This window comes from Anarrhichthys ocellatus, unplaced genomic scaffold (assembly GCF_004355925.1).
Source record: "Anarrhichthys ocellatus isolate YVR2014 unplaced genomic scaffold, GSC_Weel_1.0 scaffold56, whole genome shotgun sequence".
In the NCBI taxonomy this organism is placed as follows: Eukaryota; Metazoa; Chordata; class Actinopteri; order Perciformes; family Anarhichadidae; genus Anarrhichthys; species Anarrhichthys ocellatus.
In genome coordinates, this window is record NW_022280086.1 from 1,144,090 (window position 1) to 1,166,019 (window position 21,930).

The window sequence follows — 21,930 nt, forward strand, 5'->3', positions numbered from 1 at the left end:
CGTTTAACAGAGTCTGTTTTGCAGACTGTAGTTTGAACGATGTGGCTATTTACCGATCAGGGAGGGTCTAAACAAGATGCCATTGGTTGCATGATGGGAAGTGTAGGATCAGACATTTTTGGAACCTAATGGGGAGTAAACATGATAATCCCGGTATATATATACACACACCTCTGCTGCTTTGACTGGAACCGTTCCATTCTGTTCGTTGCTACCCCTACACATTCACGTGATGGCTACCTCATGTATACTTTGTTCCTCAGAGAAATTGGCTGTGCACATCTCTAGAGATAACTGCTACATTTTGCAAGATAAGTCTATGAACAGCAGGGGCTTAACTGCATGTTGGATAAGAAAGCAGATCTGTAGCCAACTCTGAACAAGCTAGCAGTACTAGCAGCTCTGTGAGGCTGTACTGAGGCACAGCAGCGCTTCGAGCTAAATGCTAACAGATATGTTGGACTCAGCCAGGGATAACGCGGCCCCGATAGGCCCACTGGTGGAAATCCCTTTCCTCCACATCCAAATTCACACAGTACGCAGACTACTATGAGAACAACGCTGCTCGCCTTGCTGCTGCTTGTTTAAGTATATGATGAACCTAAGAGTGCAAACATTGAAAATACTCAGTTATTCTCACTAATTAACTGCTTGCTAGCTGGCACATAATTACACCTCACTAATTTCCATTAAGGTTCCATTTGCATCAATTGATCAAGTTAATTAATTCACACAAGACGCATTTCTGGAACGACCAAATTATTTTTACTATACATTTTATTTTTTACAAAGTTTCTGCAAGGTCAAATAAAAGGCCTTGTGCAATAAAGGGTTATTTGGCCATGCCAGACAGCCAGCTGAGTTTGAATAAAGACGGAGCGGCTGTGTCTTCGTCCTGATCAGCCAGCTGTCTGAACAGGCTGCCCGGCCGGAAGCTGTTCTCGCTGTCTGCTACGGAGGATGGAGGTGCCTGCTGGAGGAAGGAGAAGACGTCAGGTTGTCCTGTTTGTCTCATTGGTATTTGATGACAAGACATTTGGTCAATGACAAAGAGTCCTGATCCAGGATTATCAAGAGGTATCAAGGTCTCCTGGGATGTGGACATTTCGGTTACTCAAAGACCCATGAAATTAATTGGTGATTAATAATGAAATATTTGGGGTTTGTTGTCACCAGAAGGTTTCACAACATTTGACAGTAAAACAGTATACCAGAACAATCGAGCACTATGATACGTAGCATGACATTCCTGGATCAGGGCTCGGTAGATCCTGGCTATGGTGCTCCATGCTAACACGTCAGTATTTCAGATATTGACTGATAGTAGTGGATCCAAAAGGTCAAATAGCTAAAGGTTTAAAAAAAGTTTAACGATTAAGGCATACATAAAAGGCTACACCTATAGCATGCTAAACGTCGAGTGGGTGTGGACTCTGAGCATTATGTCTAATAAATTAAAAAACTGAGAACTTGTGGGGACTACTTTCCCGGTTTCCAGAGGAATGGTTAAACGGTTTCACACAGTCTCTGATCATGGAACTCCTCACCCAACGACTCACAGAACACCTGGATTATTCTAGTGTCTGTGGGCTACACTGAACAGTCTGACCATTTAGAAACACTGTTTGTTGGAAATATTTGCAAGTCTTTATTCAAGAGTCAGATCAAAAGAATAGAAATGGATTTTCCCTCTGTGTACCCTGTACAGAGATGAGACATGGTTAGCCTATTTTAGCACAAAGAATGAAAGCACGGGAAACTGGTGGCCATTCAGCTTCTGCTAGCTCCAAAGCCAACTGATATTGGTATCATGTGACTGTTGTAAGAAAGCAAGTGACTATTAAAGACTATTTCTCAAAATGTCAGTGTGTTGTGTCAGTTTCTTAATACGGAAGCTTCAAATGTGACGGTTTTGGACTAATCCCAACATCCCCAATAATGAACAATCCCAATAATGCATGCATCTAAAGATTGGATTGGTCCATTTAAAACAGGTAACAATAGCCCAGGGTCTCTGCCGCCCCATGGAACTCTCCAGCTAATAGCCTGATCCTGAGCTACATTATGAGCCCCAGCAGAGAGTGGGAGATTAGTGAGAAACATTTGAATCAGTTAATAACCCCTGTCACACTGCAAATGCACCAAAGGTAAACCCAAGCCACTACTGAAAATACAACCAAAACACACATGCACCCACACTGAGGAACTTGCCTGTGTGTCTCGCACTCAAAAACACTGGGAGGGCAGAAGGTATAACAGAAACATTTTTTCCAGGGTGGAACAAAACAAGAAACAGAGAAATGAAGACATCCTGTGGTAGTCAGCATATGAAACAACAACACTGAGGCTGAGTCAGACTCAGAGCAGCTTCAGTAATCTGATCCCAGCTCTGTTACTCACCAGCTGGTGAGCAGCAGCAGAGCTCCGGGTGGCCGACTTAGATTTACGCACATTGGACATGCTGAGAGGCAGCAACCCGAACCTGCAGAACATTGAAATTATTAAAATACAGATATACATAACCGATAGAGAGAGAGGGTAAAACAGTGCCCTCTTCCTGGTTCACACTAGTAGGACTGGGTACTGAAAGCTCAATACTTCTGAAGCACTGACCTAAACCAGCCATTACATTCTTGCTCAGATTCATACTCTCAACTTATTTTTTTGATCAGACAATTTGGAATTTAAATAAAATGTAACCAATTTCAGATTTTATGTTTTTTTTAATATAACTTCACTGTCCAATAAAAACCATGTAGCTCCAAATATGTTATTTTGGCTTTTTCAGATAAACTCAATGATGAAGTGTTCCTTTATGGATTAAGATATTCAGACTTAATAAAACCTTTAAAAACCTACTGGATTCTCTGTAAAGTCATTGTGACAGAGCCGTGAACGTGACATTATACATGACATGCGTGGTTTCCACACATGTTTGTATTCAGGCAACATTTTAGGAGTTCAGCTTCTTTTGTTTAGTAAAAGAGTCTAAAAGTAAGGAATTGAAAAATTCATTTAGGTATCAGAGCTGAGGTCCAGATATCAGCCAGCCCTCAGGATTCATTTCATACATCGTCTTGGATACATTGTTCTATGCACCCGTTTGTATTGAGTTTTAAGAAATGAATCTGAAATTCACACATTTTGAACAAATATGCACCTAGCACGTGTTCAATCATTTGTATGTATTTATACATTTTAGTGATGTTCCACGCGTAATAAGTTAAATTAGCCACAGAACATAAAGACAATATTATTTGAATCTCAGCTACATTCAGACACATTTGTACTTAAACTTAGTAAAACAATAATGTGTGGAAAACCAGCTTAATAAATTGCCATATCTGTTACTGTCTGTACCTGATCTGGCTGCTGGCCAGTGGCAGGATGTTGAAAGGCTCCTGGGAGTTCACACTGCTGCTCCGCAAGGCAAACTGCTTCTCTGAGCCCGTCAGCAGCCCCAGCAGTACCTGAGACACAACGTTAGCAAGCAGAGCAGCCCCATTTATTATGTTTGCTGTTACTTCATATTATATTATGACATAATATGGACAACAGAGGCATTATGAGCCCATTGTAGTCACTCATCTCTGGGCTAATGTCAAAGCTGGTTCATCAAGCTACGACTACACTGTGTTTTTCTGTGTGGTTGGGGCTGAAAGTACCGAGGTCCTCTGGGACAGGCGGTTGAGGTTGGTATTGAGCGGAGGTGTGAACACGTCCAGGTCAAACGGGTCGATGTAGCCCTCCAGCCAATCACAGACCTCGTGGAATCTGGAAGACACACGGCACAATGTTTACAGCTTTCAGAGCCTTTTCATTTACATTTAAGAGAAATTTAACCACCAAATATTGAAAGAAAGATATCATATGAATAGTTCCGGAATATTTTTCTCGAGCTACTGATTTACATGGTTACATTATCCCTTTAAAATGCTCATGTTTGCTGAAAGTTTGAACAGGTCTATGAAGCGCTTTTTGTCCTCCAACTAGCTTCGGTTCTTATAAATGAGATCCAAAGTGTCACTGGAATTTCAGCCACAAACATATCCACCTTCTCGAGAGAAATACCTGCTGGAACCTCAGATTCTTTGCATGTGTGCACTTGTGTGTAAACAGACTGAAGACCCATATGTCCTGAAATACAGAGCCCTTCTCCAAACTTGAATTATACTACCATGCAACCGTCAAGATAAAAACATGTATCTAAATTTCAGCTGCAGACATTCGGTTCGTAGACTACGGTTTTGAAGCAAACTCCTAGGAAGAGCGCCGGGCTTTGAAGAAAATGTGACACAGGGTACATCCCGAGTCTCTTAATTGTCGTTTCCTCGATCCTCGCTTGAACCGGAAGTTGTTCTGCTCCGCCATATTGACGGCCGTCCCAAAGCTCTTATTTAGCTCTGAGGAGCGAGGATTGAGGAGGGATCTCCGAGGAGCCATGAGCGAGGAACCACGAGAACAGACTTCCAGGAAGTGTTTTAACGGCCGACACGCCCCCTCATTGTTCATCAGTCATGTGATTGGACGCTGCAGCCGATCGGACTGACTGACTTTCATACCAGAGTGAAGACAGATCACAAAATAAACTCAAGCTTTATATTTGATTAGGTTTCTGATTCACCATCTGGTTTAAATAAATGTTCATTGTAGTCTGAACAAGAAAAGGACCACAAACAACTTTCTTCATTTACATACATACATACATACATACATACATACATACTGTATATATATATATATATATAAAGATAAAGTTTTAAAGACAAAAACACAGACAACTCTCAGACCGGGAGACGCCGTAGTAGCGGCCTGTCAACCACAAGGTAGCCACTTCCCTAAAGGAGGTTGCCATTTTACACCAGACTTCTTAAACATCATGGATACGTTTTCTAAACAGGGGTAGGGGAATGGTAAAGGGACTGTACTTGTATAGAGCCTTTCTATTCTTCCGACCACTCAAAACACTTCAACACTTCATGTCATCATTCACACCCATTCATACACTGAAGACAGGGCTACCATGTACAGTATAATGCCACCTGCTGATCAGGATCAAACAGCCGAAGAAAACCCGCTCTACTTCTGAGCCACAGCTGTCTTCAGAAAAACAGCTTAAAAAAAAAAGAGCCATGGTTCCAAAATAAGGTCCGTGTTTCTTTGTTCCTACCAGTGGCGGCTGGCCAATAGAGGGCAATGGGGCATGGCCCCACCTTGAGCCACACAAAAAAAAATAAATAAATAAATAAAAAAATTATAATAATCATAAATTATACAAATTGTCAATATTTGTGTTTTTGAACTGTGGAATGTACCCAGTAATATGTGTAAAATGTGATATCTGCGCAAAATATATGCTTTTCCTGCTCGTGCTCTCCGCCTGTGTGCTCGTCTGCTCGTGCTCTCCGCCTGTGTGCACGACACGTCTCAGAACGCGCAGCAAGGGGGGCAAAATCGTTTTTGCCCAAAAGAGGCGGGTCTATGAAGCAGTTTAGCCAATTGCTGATTAAAGACATAAATGAGTGACATACAATTTAGCCAATCAGCGCCCTCAAATAGATTCAGCGTGGGACCAAAAAGATTTTGCCCCCCTAGCTGCGCGTTCTCGTCAGGAGAAGTCTCTACAGGCGAGCGCGAGCACTACTCCAAGTCTCGTTTGAGAGGAGAACTTTGGCGGAGATTCTGCAGGCCAAAGAGCTGATCCCAGATCAGCCTGACCTCACAATCAGACAGCAGACTAGCGGGAAAGGGAAGCAGTACATGCGAAGCTTCTCTACTGTACACCAGACAGGTTCGGCTAGCAAGATGACGTCATGCTAATAACTTATTTAGCTTTTTAAAACAACGGGGACAGATCCAGCACGGACAGTTAGGGAGTGAAGGATGAGGAGGTAAGGAAACATGAGAACACCAGGACACACATGGAGAACTCTGTCAAGCTACATATTAGGCAAAGTGAAGATCTTTTCTTCTACATAGTTGTCCTCAGTCTCATCTGCTTAACTTGGTCATGGAGGCATCAACATGTAATTGAGATGGTAAATTAACAGTGAAAACTCATCATAGCTTAATTTAACATCAGTATTCATAATTACACTTCATGTTTACTTCTCCTGATCTTTACCTCCTATAACAAGGTCCATAGGTCCATCTCAATAAATAAACATGTTCTATTATATTATATTATATTATATAAGTGTTATTTACTGCTTTTTTCATGTTGGAATAAATGTTAAATATTTAACTGCAAAGTAGTAATGCGTGTTTGATACTTTAATTTTTTTTGCATTAAATCATACTGGGATGTTTGCTGAAATTGATAGGATGGACCTACCTAGAAAATTTTCCACCAGCCGCCACTGGTTCCTACATTGAGTCATGGGTTGGGTGCAATTCTCCGTTGGCCTAGTGGAATGGGTCCGACTACGCTCGGCTCCCTCTCCTTTTTTAAAGTAAATTTATGTGGGTCCTCGTGGATCTCTGAAGACCTAACTCAGCATGTGTTGCACTGTGGCCTGGAGCTTAGGAGCCAGGTTGGTAATCTACCCTTGATGATTTGGGACAGAGGATGTTACCTGGGGTCCTGGTGGGATCGGGAGCTCTTTCCTTCCTCCACTCTGCTGCTCAGTGTGGTGTTGAGGTAACGAAGGTCAAACAACAGCTGTAAGGCTCTGTTCTGAGTCATGGGAAACACGCCCTCCTGGATGGAGGAACAGAATCAAACAGAGCAGAGAAACTCAGGAAGCGCATGTGGTTCCTAGTGAATGATAAGAACACTTCACTCCACCATCCTCTTTATACCAGGGGCCATCAAATTTAAACCATATTAGACCAGCACCGATATCTACTTCACAAATATACAGTATGGTTATCCGATTACCTGAAAGCTAAAAAACAAGGTTACCCACTATTTCACTACTTTTGAGGCAAAATAATATGATCTGCAAATGAGGTGAATTTTTTGTACTTAAAGCTTCATTTGCAAAAACCGTGTAAACTCTGTTTCCCTTTTTTCTTTAGTATATGTTACGGGTAGTTTACATCTCTTGGATATTTCATGTTGAGCCGCTATTGGTTGAGCAGCAGCAGCCTTTGGTGTGTTAGTCAGTGTAACACAGGAACCCTTGAGGCTACTGCCAGGAGCTTTCATTTTCTGTTGATTTTCGCGTTGCCACATAAAATCAGATGAAATCATCCAGGTTCACCAGAAACTCCTTCAGCTCAGACTCAAGCGGGGCCTCCAGCAGAGACCAGCCTATCATGGACAGACCCAGATCCTCCAGCAGAGACCAGCCTATCATGGACAGACCCAGATCCTCCAGCAGAGACCAGCCTATCATGGACAGACCCAGATCCGGCTTCACTTCAGCCTTGGACCTGCAGTCGGAGCTCCGGAGGGAGGAGGAGAGCTCAGCTCCCGACGACAGCAGCAGCTGCTCCTCCTCCTCCTCGAGCAGATTTTCTCCTCTCTAGGAGTCAACACCGACACCTCTCTGCTGGAGTCCCAGGCCGTATTGCTGGACCCGCTGGAGGGAAGGGAGGCACGGGAGAACCAGAACCAGGACTGCTGCAGTAAAATGAGAGGCTTTCTAAAGGGACTCTGGTGATCAGAAACACTACCACTTTAGTCCACAGGGAGCGCCAAATCAACACCAAATGAAAGTTCCTTGTAGTAACTTTAAATAGATAACTTAATGTGTGCACTGCAAACAGAAAATAATGTGCTCCCAACAATATAACATGAACCGAGTATAGCGTATGAAATAAAAGCCATGTGTCGTCATTTATGCGTTTGTCAATGTATGTACAATGGTAACGTAATGTGCATGAGGTCAGCAAACTCCAATAAGTGTCCACTGTTATTACCAACATTTAGCTAGGTTGCTTTGCAAAGTAAATATGAGGAAACATCTGCTTAGGAAGATTGTGTGATACGATCATAAGCTCCTTATTTAGTAAACTGCTGATCATGAACATGCTTTCAGAGGTTATAGAATCTGAAGACCAAATCATCTCACTATACCTTAAAGAAGTTTCTCACCTCACAATACAAACGTCCCTCATTTCCATTTTGTGCGCGTGCGTGTGTGCGTGTGCGTGCGTGTGTGTGTGCGCTAGTTACTCTGCTGAAGGACTGCTGTGTGAGGCTGTGGTAGTGGTGCAGGACCTGAGCCAGACAGGTCTGCAGCAGCTCCTGCAGGGTGCGCCGGGGCAGAGCGTGGCCCCCCACCCTGTTCACCTCCACACACAGCTGGAATAGCAGCGACTGCACGAACCAAGATGGCTGTAGAGGAGACAACCTTCACATCAGATCACTGAATGGAATCAGAAATGGTTGTGCTTCCCGAGGTCGTGCTGACTGACCTGGACTGGAAGACGGATTTTGGATGAGACACTGCTCCCCGACTCGGCTTCTTCTTGGATCTCCAGATCCTCCCAGTTTGTTGCTGTTGTAAGGATGGCACCGGCAGACTCAGCATGCAGCGTTGTGGCAAACTTATCCAGCAGAACCTGGAACAACACCACACACAATTCACCATAAGAGCCAGTCTCCTCTTTGCTCTGGTTTGGTCAGCGACTCTTCTAAATATCTGACTCTTAAGCTGCTAAATGCTCCACAATGTTGACCAGCTAGTCTCCGACTGTGTCAGCAGGTAGAGTGCAGTGGGTTTACCGCTGGAAACAGATGCTGCTGCTGGAAATGAAGTTGATAAGAACAGCATTGTGTCCTGTCAAACCAAAACTGTGAGCTAAAGACTCTACAAGCCTCTGTAGAGCTGAGGGAACTACAGAGTTTATAACCGTCTGTGGGTTTGTCACTACAGCAGAAACCTTTCACATTTGATACAATGTTTATAGAATTATGTTGATTAATGCAGTTCTAACTTTTTACTCAATTCCTGAAATCCCAGTTCTACGGTCGCATTATTGTCACATGATGACACCAGAGACATGTTAAGAGATCCAGAAGTGGGTAAGTGGACTTTGAGCATGGATCGTTTTGTCACATATAATGCTGATGTTGTTTACATTTACTAAAACATTAGCCAAAATGTTATAAGGCCATTTAAGTAGACGTCAAATGTTTACAGCTGGTTCTGCTGCCCCAAAGTGAGCAAAATAATCAATGTAGCTTTAAAGTGTTAAAGGAGCTCAAAGGCCTTTTCACATTGTGAAACAAATAATGATGTGAGGTTAAGGCCTTATTTTAGTGGAAAGGCATTTGCTATCAAGCAGACAGCCTTTTGTTGACTGAATTAGAAGTCCACGGAGAATAAGGGTTGGAAAATAGAAAATACAAAAAAGGTGGATAACTACCCTAAATTGAAGCGATGTTTAGAACTTACCCAACATTCTTTTTTACAATTCTAAAGTTTGTGTAAGCTTTTGGAGTTTCAACTGCACTTAAGTCATAACCAACCAATTGAGCTACTACAGCACATCATGTAACCTAAATTTTTACGACCCCCGGCTATCTTAGTCTCTCCTAAGAGTCCTCAACACAAACAGACTTCGTAAAACTTTCAACAAATAAAGTTTCACATAAATACATTGGACAGTGTCTGACTTTGGAGAGGGCAGAGCTCCAGATGCGGTACGCCTCCATGCTGCAAACGAGGAGCTCCTCCTTCAAACATGCCCACTTGGCCTGGGTGGGGCTGACCTCCGTGGTGGCCCTGGCTTTGCCCAGCTTCTTGCCTTGTCTGGGGGTCTCCTTTGCTGTGGCCTCAGAACCCCTCTGTTTTCCCAGGATGCAATGCTTCAGGTTGGGGCAGAGTTCACCCATGGACTGGCACAGCCTGGCCATGAAAAGGACTGAAGTGAGGCAGGCGGGGCTGGGGTCAGGTGAGGCTGAGGCCAGTTCAGAGCGGATGGAAGACAGGATGTGGCGGACACAGCCCACGCAGCCGTCACGTAAAGCGTCCTCCACTGCTGGAGAGTCTGTGAAGCGGTTAAAAGAGGACGCTGACGAGCTCTCGCTGGGACCAGAGGAGGCGACTGTGACTGAGCTGGAGTCAGACCCTACAGAGCACAGCATGAAAGGTGAATATTAGCATTATTCAGGATGTGATAATACTGGCTCTGTGTACTGTATATACTACATGGCTGTACTGAACAAGAGTCTACAGCCATGCTAGCAGCTGTGAGGCTGCACACACACACACACACACACACACACACACACACACACACACAGTGGGGCGTTGCGCAAAATGCTAATGTCAGCATGCTGGCATAATCATAATGTTAATGTTAACATGCTGATGTTTAGCAGGTATAATGTTGACCATTACTATCTTTAGCATGTTGTACTAATCAGCACTAAACACAAAGCCCAGCTGAGGCTGATGGGAATGTGATTCATTTTGCAGGTATTTTGACCCGAGGAGCACCAAAGTTATTAGAATTCATCCTGATAGTACCAATGACAACCCATCCAACCGTTTTTGAGACATTCCCCTCGCAACCAAAAATATCAACCCGCTAGTGACACTGTAGTAAATGTCAGGGGACCATCAAAGTCATTAGAAAACAGTGCTTGTAATTTGTAAATGTCAATCAATCGAGTAAATGTCGAAATATTTCATTGAACATGAGAAAATGATGATCCGCTAGTGACACTGAATTAAAAGTCAGATCAGAGCAACAATAGTTGTTGAAACATACTCAATCAAAACTAAACCAATGTCAACCTCATGGTGGCACTACAGGAAAATGAGTTGAGATTCATCAGGGGACTATAAATGTGTGACAAAACATCACGGCCAGTGACAGTGCTAACCTTAGAGGGTAAAGATACGCAGAGATTCAAAAATTAGGGAGTTAACATATTAGCTATGCTGCACCATCAAACAAGGTTTACAGTAAGCGTAGCATGCATGGAGGGCCAGGTGGGCTGGCTATGTTACCAGTTAACAAGTTACAATAGGCTCTCAACAAACTCTGCAAAGAGTCACAACTTCATCAAGCTTTCAGCACCACCTATATCATGAGAGGGAATGAATTCATGTAGTTATGGCACTTTGTGGTCTGACCCGCTTCTAACAATAGCAAACTGACTGCTTCATTTGCACGAGCTGGTATTTCATTGTTTTGAGCGGCAATGATCATTTCACCTCCCTTTGAGGCTATGAACTGGAAATGTTATTTTTTTCCTCTTTTGCAGATCAGATATGTTTGTCTCTTCGATGCCAGCAAACAATGATGACCTCAGCCTCAGGTTAAATGACAAATCAGCATAATAGGTGTTTAAATACTCAGAACGTGACCACCTCATGGAGTCTAGATTGGGACTGACAGCCCAATCTCTATCCTAAGGAAGACATCTGTCTGAACAATACACTGGCTAAGTTTGAACTGCCATCACCTGTGTCTTGGGAGGGTAGGTAGTACTGCAGGTCCTCCAGCCTGGCCTTTAGCTTAGCATCCAGAGAGGAGCAGAAGTTTTGAACGCAGGGCGTCAGGGCCTGGGTCTTCATGGCCAGGCTACTCCTATGGTGCTGCTGCCCCCGCTGGGTCACACTGACCCACCCTGCATCGCTCAGCAGGTCCCCCGGAGACTCCGACCACAGGAAGGATGCCACATCTACCTCGTACTGGCCCCCGCGGCCTGAGCCAGGGTTGGTAGCTGAAGAAGTATGGATGGTCTGGCCCTCAAGATCCCTCACAGCTGAGGTGAGGAGCTGGACGGAGCTCGTTGAGATGGCTTCAGTTTCTTCTTTGGTGATGGCCTTGGGGAACGGGAGGATGGAATCATTGGCATATTACCATATGTCAAATTTGATCAATTTTGCAAGTCTGTCGCTACTGTAAAATTCAACATGAATCCTTAAGACGTCAATGGAGAGACGTGTTTAGATGCTGAAAACCGCTAAGAGCTATAACAAGTGTGAAGCTAGGAGAGCACTAACCTGCAGGCGCTGAAGGAAGAGTTGCTGCAGGAAGTCATCCCAGACAACCAGGGGGCACTCCAGCAGTCGCTGACACACAGTGCTCCAGTGCTGACTGATGGACTCGGTGGACAGGAGGTCCCATACAGAGTCTCTAATGGCTGCCAACCCCTTCAGGCTCTTCACATAGACCAGAAGGCTGCTAACGCCACGGCAGATGTCCTCCTTACAGCTAAGAGTCAAGGAAAGATTCAAAAGGCATTGATTAGATATCTATAGATTATCAATTATAGTTTGATTAATAAAAGGCTTAAGTCATTTTTTATAAATTCAAAATATTTGACAGCAGTGACCAGTGCTCTGGTCAAGATCACCAATGACAGACTCAGGCCTGTATTCTATTTGATTTCTCCTCGACCTCAGCTCAGCCTTTGACCCAGTGGACCATAATATCTTAATCAGTCGTCTGACAAAGCATGTTGGCATCGGTGAAGTTGCTCTGGATTAGTTCACCTCTCATTTGTCAAACAGGTCTTTCCCTGTAATGCTTAATGCATAATCAACGGCCCGGTAATACCATATAAGGCTACGCGTCCTGCCCCTTATGTCCAGAAGTGGTCATTCATGAAATGGCACAAAAGAATGGAAAGTTTGGAGATTTTAGTCTTGCTTTCGGAGATCCATAAAGGAAAATCTATACTTGCAGAAGAACACTACAGAATTAAGGGACCTGCTAAAGCCACGGAATGGGAAAAGATGCTGTTGCCACTTGAGGGTCATTCTGTCACTGAAATAAAGAAATGAATTGTTCTATACGAAAATGGCTTAAAAAAACCATCTCACCACAGCAAGATCATCTCAGAGCTGGACGAAAGAACAGGTGCCGTAATAAGTGATGTTGCACTGTCAGGCATTGCAACGGAAGATGTTCCCCTGGACAGCGACTGGTATAAACTTTGCATGTGAAGAACCATCCATCTGTCTCTGCCAATATCAGGATGCTGTGTAAAGGCACGCTCTCTTCTAAGGACCTGACGTGCTATGGCATCAAAAAGAAGTAAGTTAGCCATGACCCATCTAGTCATTGGCCTGATCACTGATGACAGTGAGACGGCATACAGACAGGAGTTCAGAGCCCTGACATCTTAATGCCAGAACAACAACCTCCATCTTAACGCCAGCAAAACAAAAGAGCTGATCGTGGACTACAGCAAGTGACAGAGAAGGACACCTCCATCACCATCAATGGGACTACGGTGCAGCGAGTCAGCAGCTTCAGGTTTATCAGGGTTCACATCAATGAGGACCTGACCTGGACCCACCACAGTGACACTATCACAAAGACAGTGAGGCAATGGCTCTTCCTCCGCAGGCTGATGCGGCTCAACATGGACTCCGGGATACTCTGTATCACCGCCCGTATGGCAATTGCGCCACCCTGTAGCAAATGGTGGTGACTTGAATTCTACATCTGTGAAGGAACCCCAGAAACTGAGCTGACAGATTTCTGAGCCACACCCAACATGCTGAAGCCCAGCACACAGCAACCAGATCTGGCAAAAGCTGCCACCACTCCTTTACCACAGCCACATGGGAATGAACCAAGATGTTACCATCCTGCTGCCTGCTGAGAGAGACAGATCGGCTCAAGCCAAGCAACCATGTGTGCATCCAACTCCAGAACTTGAGACTAATTAATTCATCAATTATCCCTTTTTGAAGGGTGGGTAATAGAATTCTGCTATTTTTATTTATTATAAAACTGATTATTGATTTTAATGGCCAAAGTTGACTGCAAACACTTTCATCCATCTTTTGTACCAATTCATGTGTTTACAATGCACATGTTTGGGGCCCTTTGAGCATTATATACAACGGTTACATCATTTGGTATCAATACATGCATTTATGGTCCAGCCCTCAACTGTAAGGCTCTACAGTGGGTGGTGCAAACTGCTTAGCACATCACCAGGCCCATATGCATTGACGACATTGCTGCACAATCCGTTTACTCTGGAGTTTTTACATTTTACTCTTACTCACCTGTCTGCTGTAATAGACAGGTGAGTCATTGTGAAATTGTTATTATTCATTAGAATGATTTCATATTATATTCCTATATTTACTGCTGCAGCACTATTTCATGTCTACCGTTTAAACCTTTAAAATCCTTCAAGCACTCTCTGTGGTTGTGTATTATAATAATTAGACGTGCATGTCAAAGGTTAAGAACACCAGTATCCTGATTGGTTGGTACTTACGTATCGATCCACTGCTGCAGGGTGTCCCGAAGCTGCTCTCTCTGGATTGGCTGAGCCAGAGTGCGAAGGGCTGGCTGGAACTCCGTGATGGAGGGAGGCAGATATTTGAACCAGCTGCCTGTACTCGTCTCTTCCTGCAACACCCTCCTGTCTTTAGCTGAAGAGAGAGATGGGATTGAAGGTGTCACTGTTTCTTTATCATGGATATGTGTGCTTCATAATACATCTGTGTCCGTTGACTTTGGACTTTCTTACTTTATGCTTAATGCTTTTAAGATATACTGCATCGAAAGCCTTTTCTTCAGTCAAATCGGAACATACACGTCATATACATAACGGAAAGAGCTCAGTCTAAATATCCACACATCTGCTTAGAAATCACACAAATTGTATTCATTTTGCCCCATAAACAGGAACTGCTGGTAGCTGATGTAGCATGACCTAACATGATTTGGATTCATAAATATGGCTTGATAAATTGTGGGCTGCTTTTTATTCTATCGCAACATTATACTTTCTGTTTACAGTAGGGAAATCACAAGTGTCCCGACATCCTAGCGGTTTACCTGCGTATGTGGTGGAGGTGACGTTCTCCAGGGTAGAAAAGAGCATGCCATAGCTCAGGGCTCCCTCCCCCGGCCTGGGGCCTCCCTCTGGGGGCAGGTAGAAGACGGCGTAGGCCTGGAACAGAGTGGTGACCAGCAGCTCCACCAGGCTGCACACCTGGGCCTTGATCCCTGCACCTGGACCAAATACACGCTTGTATGAACGGGCACACACTTCTGACCGTCACTTTTGCTTTACTTATACATTTACTAAATATTCATACTGTTAACATTTCCTGCTCTGCTTCACAGTAAAAGCCTTTAAGCAATACTTCTTGCTTCGTGTCTTGTGAATGTGTTATGGCACACTTGGATATTAAAATGCATATATGTTGGCGGGTGTTACAAATGGTAGAATACCGTGCTGTGGTTGGTTGAGAAGCTGATGGATAGAAGCCTTCCGAGCCAGCAAGAAGTCAGCCAGGGCCTGGCGTGGTGAGCTGTCCTCCAGCAGCATGGTGGACACCAGGGCCTCAGCGATGGCCTGGTCCGACACGGCGCGGCCCCGCAGCAAAGACCTGCTGTCCAGGAGAATGGTGGATCTGCAGAAGGACAGACTAGTTACTGACCTATGACCAGGTGGTCACTAACTAGTTGGGTCTACTGCATGTGGATCCACCACTAATTCTTTCACTTCTGAGGCGTGGGATTTTTCCATTAGAATCTCTGACTAAAACATCCAGTACCTGAAGTGTCCCGTGGTGGCTACCTGCCGGACCAAGATGGGGAAGCGGGCCAGGACGGGGCTGTAGTGGCCCCCTGTAGCAACCTGCAGCTGCAGCAAACTGTGCAGGTGGCAACAAAGCAGGTAGAGCTGGGTGGCCTGGAGGTACTGGGACGCCTCCATGGCGCTCCAGATGCGCTCTGGGATCTCCAAGAGGAGCTTGATCTGGGAGGCCATGGTGTAGAACTTCTCCTGCCACTGCCTCTGGCCCTACGACAGGATGACACACACATGCAGCATTTTAGACTTTGGATAACGTGTGTATAGAATTTAAATTGAGAGAGAAAAGGCAAGTGTAAAAGGATAAGAAGTACAAACACCAGACAATGTAGAGATTTACAGTACTATGATCACAGTCAAGAACCATCTTAAACTTCCATTACATATGTCAACAAATGTCATCACAAATATAATGTAATGAGCTCCATATGACAGCAAGAATACACACAGATGTGTTTGGGCAGTTAACAATTGTCCTCAGGTAAATTCGGCATTAAAGTGATCCACCAGCAACACTTCATTTGAATTAAGTTTTGCATTTCTTGTCTGGCTCGGGCAGCTAGCCTCTACCGAGTCAGGGTTCTACACACATAAGCTCCGTGCAGCTCCATGCCGAATCGGTCAGCACGTTTCATTGAGCCGTACTGAGTGTTAATTCATACAATAGTTGGGGGGGAATGTATGCATACAACTCATATGATAATGAATGGCCACAGTTTGACCTGAAGTTTGGTGTTCCTACAACGACAGTACGACTGTAGTGCCGTTAGCGTTCACCTCCTGTCTGCAGCTGCTCGTGCTGGGTGTGCCTTGCTTCAGCTTGTGGCAGTACTGGTGCATGTCCTGGATGGACTGGACGACGCTCTCCGAGCACTGCCTCATCTCTCCGATGGTGTCGGCGGCATCGATCAGGTCCCGGTAGCGCTCCCCCACCATCTGCCTCAGCTCCTCCTTCTTCTGCTCGATCTCCCCACGGACTTTGCCTTCGACTCGGCGGATCTCCGCGGTGTTGTAACGTTCGAAGAGAACCGCCGGGTCCTTGATCTCAGAGACCCGGAGAGACAGTGCAGGATCTTCGGCCATTGCACCTCCAAAACAACTTCAGCTGTTCCAGGAAGTGTCACCCGGAAGACCGGGGGAAGAACCCTTCCTGCCTCCACGTCAGCAAAAATATGACGACGACTTATTGGTCAATTAAGCTGTCCGTCAGGGAACACCTCCGTGTAGCTTAGGGCCGTTGAGCCAATCAAATCGTCCCAACGTGCATCGTGATAATAATAATAATAATAATAAAGGAACGTTGTTATCATAATCATATATGTCAATACAGTTCCCCATGTAAGCTCCACCCTCCACCCGTTAGAACTCCCCAGTTGTCACACACTTGCGCTTGTGTAGTTGCATTTGCTTGATGTCTCCTGAGTCCACTTCCCTCCTAACCTTTCCTCTGCCCTCATATGTTTTAAGACATATAAAATACTTCACTATGAACAATAACTTGTGTCTGAGATGTTTGTTCCACATGCAATTCTTAAAATGACATCCTCCTTTTCTGTCATTGAATAATTCCCAAAATGGAGATTTTTCAAATCTTATATTCAGATGTTAAAGTTGAACAGAGTGCACGGTGAAGCTTAGACATCACCGTGAGGAACAAATCACAGTTTTGTGTGGAAAGGGATTCACAATCAAAAATGAGTGGCTGCTGTTTTATCCTTGATGGTCACATCATACGTAACATGTGGTGGGTTTAAGATGAGATCATGAGGAGTCACATGTTACATGCCTCCACCACGGGCCAACCACAGGGGACTGCTGAGTGAACCTTACAGTAGTGCATTGCTCTACTTTGATTTATGTATGTATTGCCTCAAATGTATACAAGAAAGTACCTAATTATGGATTCAAATAAATGTAAAGTGGTTTGTGACAGAATGCATAAATAGCATGTCATGTGATGTGGAGTATACTGTATGTTGACAAAGTTATGGAAGCCTATTAGAAAATGCTCATGGTCAAATGAGATTAAGTATCAGAATTGTGACTAATTAAGTCAGAAGTTGAGATGAAAGAAATGTTTTGACTTATCTTATAATTTTGACTTTTTATTACATAATTATAAGTAATACAATTCTAATTATGTTAGTAAATCTAAAAATGTGACTTACTATGAGTATTTTATTTGTATCATAACTAACTTCTCATTTAAACTGGAGTCAAATTCCTTGTATGCGTACGCATACATGGCCAAGAAAGCTGATTCTGATTCTGATTTATTGATGATGTTTTCTTTGCGGAAATGATCTCTCACACAAAGTGAAGAGGAGGACAACTGAAGCCTATCAGAAGTGTTGTCTCCATGGTCACTGTGTCTGCTGAGGAAACCCCCACACACTGCAGGACGTGTCTGTTAAAGACACGGTGCATCAGTGTGACTGGCAGGTGAGTCAGGGAGACCTTTGGACCCGGAAGGAAAGGCTGAAATTAGAGACTCCGTTTACAGGTAAGAAATAACATCTAAATAACTCACCAATACTTTTAGACTTATTGTACATTGAAATATTATCCGTTTGATCAAATTCCATCTTGAAAAGCTTCTGGAGAATGAAGTACTGAACGATAACTAATGTCTAATGTGAGTCCGCCTAGTTACCAGTGAACACAACATGCAGTGCATTGCTGTATTGGGGTATAGTAACAAATAAGAGCGTTTACAGTGTATTCTCACTGTGTTATAATAGAGCTGTAGCTTCTAGAGCTATTTAAATAATGCTCAGCATGTATCCTAAGATATCAGGTATGTTAAAACCCTATTTCAATGGGCCTATGGCCACCGGGCTATTGTTTTAAGGCTATTGTTACTGGGAGAATTGTGAACCTTATTCTTTTAATCACACAGAATAAATATTGAGGCACATTCACAAGTCTGTTCCAAAGTGGAATCTCACATTCAGTCTGGTACTGTACTCACAACTCTCGCTACCTATTCCCGTATGATTTCAAATTTGATTGATTTGTTTTTTTCCACTACACAGCCGCTGTCTTTTCCACGTTCAAATAAAGACGCACGTCATTTGAATTGACATCAGTTGCTGTGTTGAGTGCGTCTGAGAGCGATGGAGCACAAAGACCTGCAGCATGAGCTGGAGGATCAGCTCAGCCATGTGGTTTCCAGACTGCAGTCCTTCCAGTCGGACTGGGACATCATTTCTTTTGCAGTCTTCTTCATCTTCATTGGTGAGTGAAGGTGAAAGAAACCGATGTAAGACGTTCAAATGACTTCGAGAAAACAGCATCAGGGTCCATATTCAAACATTTTTTACTGAAGGCAAATGCAAAATATAAAATGAACAGAAAGCCATGAAAAGTTTACCTTTAAACCCCTGGATCATCTCACCACCACCTGATGGCGATTCAAGATGCAAACAGATCATTAGATGCTTGTGTCCATTCATCATCTCTTAAACCAGTCAGATGTCTCAGGGACTTCCGTACAGCAACACAGTGGTGCTCAAATATCCACCGAGATCTCCTGGCATTCAACCATCTCAACAACAAAAAGTCTACATTCACATGTTTCACACCATCAGTGTGCACCTTTTGCTTCTGATCACGTAAATAATAAGAGTTAGAAATGAAGAAAAACATTCTTAGTCACTGCTTTAAAGACAATTAGTTCAATAAGATATTAATGAAGTACTCATTTGATATTAACAGTAAAGACTTAACCTCCCGTAGCTGTGTGAATGTTGCATGAATGGGTGAATGATAACATGTAGTGTTAAAGAGCTTTGAGTGGTCAGAAGACTAGAAAAGAGAGAAACAAGTTCAGTCCGCTTACACTGTTCTGTGAGCTGCTGTTTTTGTACCAGGACAAGCCACTGTGTACTCCACAGTCTCCAGTGTATAAAACACTGACCTCTCCTCTGTCCTTTCTTCATTTGTGCATCTCATTCATTTGACTGTGCTGTGAGTCCGGCTGCAGAAGCTTGAGTTAAACTTGCAGAAAGACAAAAGTTGACTTTGTGCTTTATTTAGCAGAAATTGCCACAAGAAAACCCATAATGCTGAGTTCTTCTGTCTTCCACATCATCACGCTGTACGCTCATTATGACGTCGGCTATCTATTTGCACCCTGCTCATAAAAATCAGCATATGTCAAAAAAACAACAACATATAGTTACTGTTATTTATTCACACGTCCAATTTTTTAAATTGTTTTTAAAGTTCTGATGCAGTTTCAATACTTTTATTAATTAGTATTGTTTTGGCTTACCTAACCCTTTAGCTTTGGCTGTTCAGGTTATATGAAGCATTTGAAGATACTTTGAAGAAATGACATCACAATAAGCTCAAACACCAGAGTTCTTCAGTGTGAATGAATGAGCTCGTAGTTATGGAGAGAAAGGCCGTTTGACTGGATGAAGTCGGCAGAAGACAGAGCTGTTGGACATCATGTGATGACCATATCGTCTGCTTCCTACTTTAGACTTGCCAGTGCAGCATGGTGTCATTTTTTTATTCTAGTAGCAAGCTAGTTTCTGACACTGTCTGAGGCTGTCTTCTGTCTCCAGAGTACTCTCCAGTGGGTCTGGATCCCATGGAAAAAGAACACTTGTTTTTCTTGTACACTTTGGCTTTTCACTTTTGTCTTCATCATTGCCATTCTTATCACTAATGCTAACTGCCCACAGCTTGTCACATACAGCATGCTGAAGCTACTGCATGCTGGACAGAGCTGTCTGCCATAGACACTTATTAGATGTTGGAACCAATCAAATCGACCAAACTCCTCAAATCAAAGTAGTCTGTGTTCCATGAATGTGGGTTTCTCTGCAGATTGAGCTTGATGTGATGGTCCGACTGACAATCACTGAGCACTGAGGATGTGTGCTGTCTGCTCACTGTGTGTTCTCAGGCATGGTTCTACTGCTGGTCATCCTGGTCCTCATCCGCTGCTGCTGCTGCTGCTGTGGTGACGAGAAGGTTAACACACACACACACACACACACACACACACATACAGGAGAGAAGTGAAGTAAAACACACACACACACATAGGAGAGAAGTGAAGGAAAACACACACACACACATATAGGAGAGAAGTGAAGGAAAACACACACACACACACACTCGTAGTGAGGCGCTGACCAGAGAGAATGGGAAGCTGAACACAATGTTACATTTCCAGCTGTACAGACTGATGCTAGGGCACACTGCCTGACTGACAAGTGGGACAGAACAGAGCTCAGAGCAGTCAGCTAGAAAGACATGGAATTCTGTTTATTATGTAGTGTGCTATATTTACCCTCCATTTGTATTTGAATGTCCGTATTCTGAGTGCACATTTATTTGTACATAGCAGTTGAAGTCCATGACTTTTTGCCAACAACCCCTCAATGCCATGTGATGCATTTTATAGATGTGAAAATTACAGTTGTGCAACTGCTCACGGTGGAGTAGACTACTGACTTTGATACAGTTGTATGGGGAGTAGTGAATGAGGGTGTGATTCCAGACACAGCCGTAGGACAAGCCACAAAGAAGCACTACTATTTTAAACATTTCGGCTGAGGTGTTTACCCTGAACATCCACTCATCGTAGTCCTTCTCACCCCCTCTGGGTGGAGGACAGGACGTATTCCTGGCATCCTGAATGCAGACATATAACCACCCTAGAGAGAGATGCTGTAATGTAGTGAAGCAAACTGAATCAGAACTGTGTACTCTGGTAATGACAGAGCTTTGTGCTTCCTCAACAGCCTCGCAGACGGAAGGTGGGCATAGAGAACATGGCTCTGGAGCCCTGACAGCTGAGCTGCACTGCAGTGACGTGAAGGTTGATGAAGCTAGAAGCAGAGCCTTCAGTTGGACTTTGTGCCAAAGCTTTGTTTGGATGTCAGCAGATTTAGTCCACTGACACACAGAATGAATTGTTGTTCACGAGTCCTTTGCTCGTGAAAGTCTATCACGTGATCATTTTTATTGTTACTGCTGTGTGTTGCTAGGATACCACAGACGAATCATGAATGTCACTTCCTCCTATTTAGTTAGTTGAAGGTTTTACTTGGTAATCGTCATATGAAAGTAATAAAAACTTTGCTCCATTTAATGTCTTGGTGTATGCCTTCTCATCATTCCATGTTCATTTATGGAGTGCTCGTCAGACACAAAGACATCAGTAATCATCCGGTCCTTCAGTTGAGGTTTCCATCTTAACATACAGACCACTTTAAAACATCACTTAACTGTTCTGTTCACTCCTGGAGACGAAAGGCCTCCTCGTCATCCACCAGCATGTTTGTGTTACCTCTCGCACACTGCCCTGGAGACATGCAGCCCTTTGCTGTTTTCAGTGTAAAGAATCACTCTGCATCTGCCATGTCCAGCTGGTTTACTCCTCTGTTAATGCCAATAAGAAATGCTGTCGACACATTCAGCACTATTCA

General features: G+C 43.8%; 2 protein-coding genes across 5 annotated transcripts; one reads left to right on the forward strand and one right to left on the reverse strand.

Annotated features, from left to right (window-relative positions):
- Positions 1-742: 742 nt before the first annotated feature.
- Positions 743-16,628, reverse strand: cog1 (component of oligomeric golgi complex 1). 4 transcript variants are annotated; one of them, XM_031871080.1, is made up of 15 exons: positions 16,259-16,628; positions 15,444-15,691; positions 15,118-15,299; positions 14,719-14,895; positions 14,153-14,309; positions 11,913-12,123; positions 11,369-11,732; positions 9,569-10,023; positions 8,365-8,511; positions 8,123-8,284; positions 6,576-6,700; positions 3,666-3,774; positions 3,361-3,470; positions 2,401-2,482; positions 743-970 (listed from the first exon to the last, which is right to left on the reverse strand). In XM_031871080.1, exons 1-15 carry the CDS (start codon positions 16,562-16,564, stop codon positions 833-835), a joined length of 2,973 nt encoding a protein of 990 aa, XP_031726940.1. In that variant the 5' UTR covers positions 16,565-16,628; the 3' UTR covers positions 743-832. The 4 variants fall into 4 exon arrangements, with proteins under 4 accessions (XP_031726940.1, XP_031726939.1, XP_031726938.1 ...); XM_031871079.1 differs by having other exon boundaries at positions 743-973; XM_031871078.1 differs by having other exon boundaries at positions 8,042-8,284.
- Positions 16,629-17,900: 1,272 nt separating this feature from the next.
- smim22 (small integral membrane protein 22) lies at positions 17,901-21,593 on the forward strand. Its single transcript, XM_031871129.1, has 4 exons — positions 17,901-17,984; positions 18,517-18,718; positions 20,400-20,467; positions 21,244-21,593. Exons 2-4 carry the CDS (start codon positions 18,598-18,600, stop codon positions 21,289-21,291), a joined length of 237 nt encoding a protein of 78 aa, XP_031726989.1. The 5' UTR covers positions 17,901-17,984; positions 18,517-18,597; the 3' UTR covers positions 21,292-21,593.
- The last annotated feature ends 337 nt before the right edge of the window (positions 21,594-21,930 follow it).

Excerpts from the sequence above, each read along its gene's own strand:
- cog1 (XM_031871077.1), bottom strand. The coding sequence starts at position 16,564 with ATGGCCGAAGATCCTGCACTGTCTCTCCGGGTCTCTGAGATCAAGGAC. Across the intron at positions 10,024-11,368 it reads CCTACCCTCCCAAGACACAG|GGTCTGACTCCAGCTCAGTC; the intron begins GTGATGGCAGTT and ends TGTGCTCTGTAG. Across the intron at positions 6,701-8,041 it reads AGGGACGTTTGTATTGTGAG|GAGGGCGTGTTTCCCATGAC; the intron begins GTGAGAAACTTC and ends TCCTCCATCCAG.
- smim22 (XM_031871129.1), top strand. The coding sequence starts at position 18,598 with ATGGAGCACAAAGACCTGCAGCATGAGCTGGAGGATCAGCTCAGCCAT. Across the intron at positions 18,719-20,399 it reads AGTCTTCTTCATCTTCATTG|GCATGGTTCTACTGCTGGTC; the intron begins GTGAGTGAAGGT and ends GTGTGTTCTCAG. Across the intron at positions 20,468-21,243 it reads GCTGCTGTGGTGACGAGAAG|CCTCGCAGACGGAAGGTGGG; the intron begins GTTAACACACAC and ends CTTCCTCAACAG.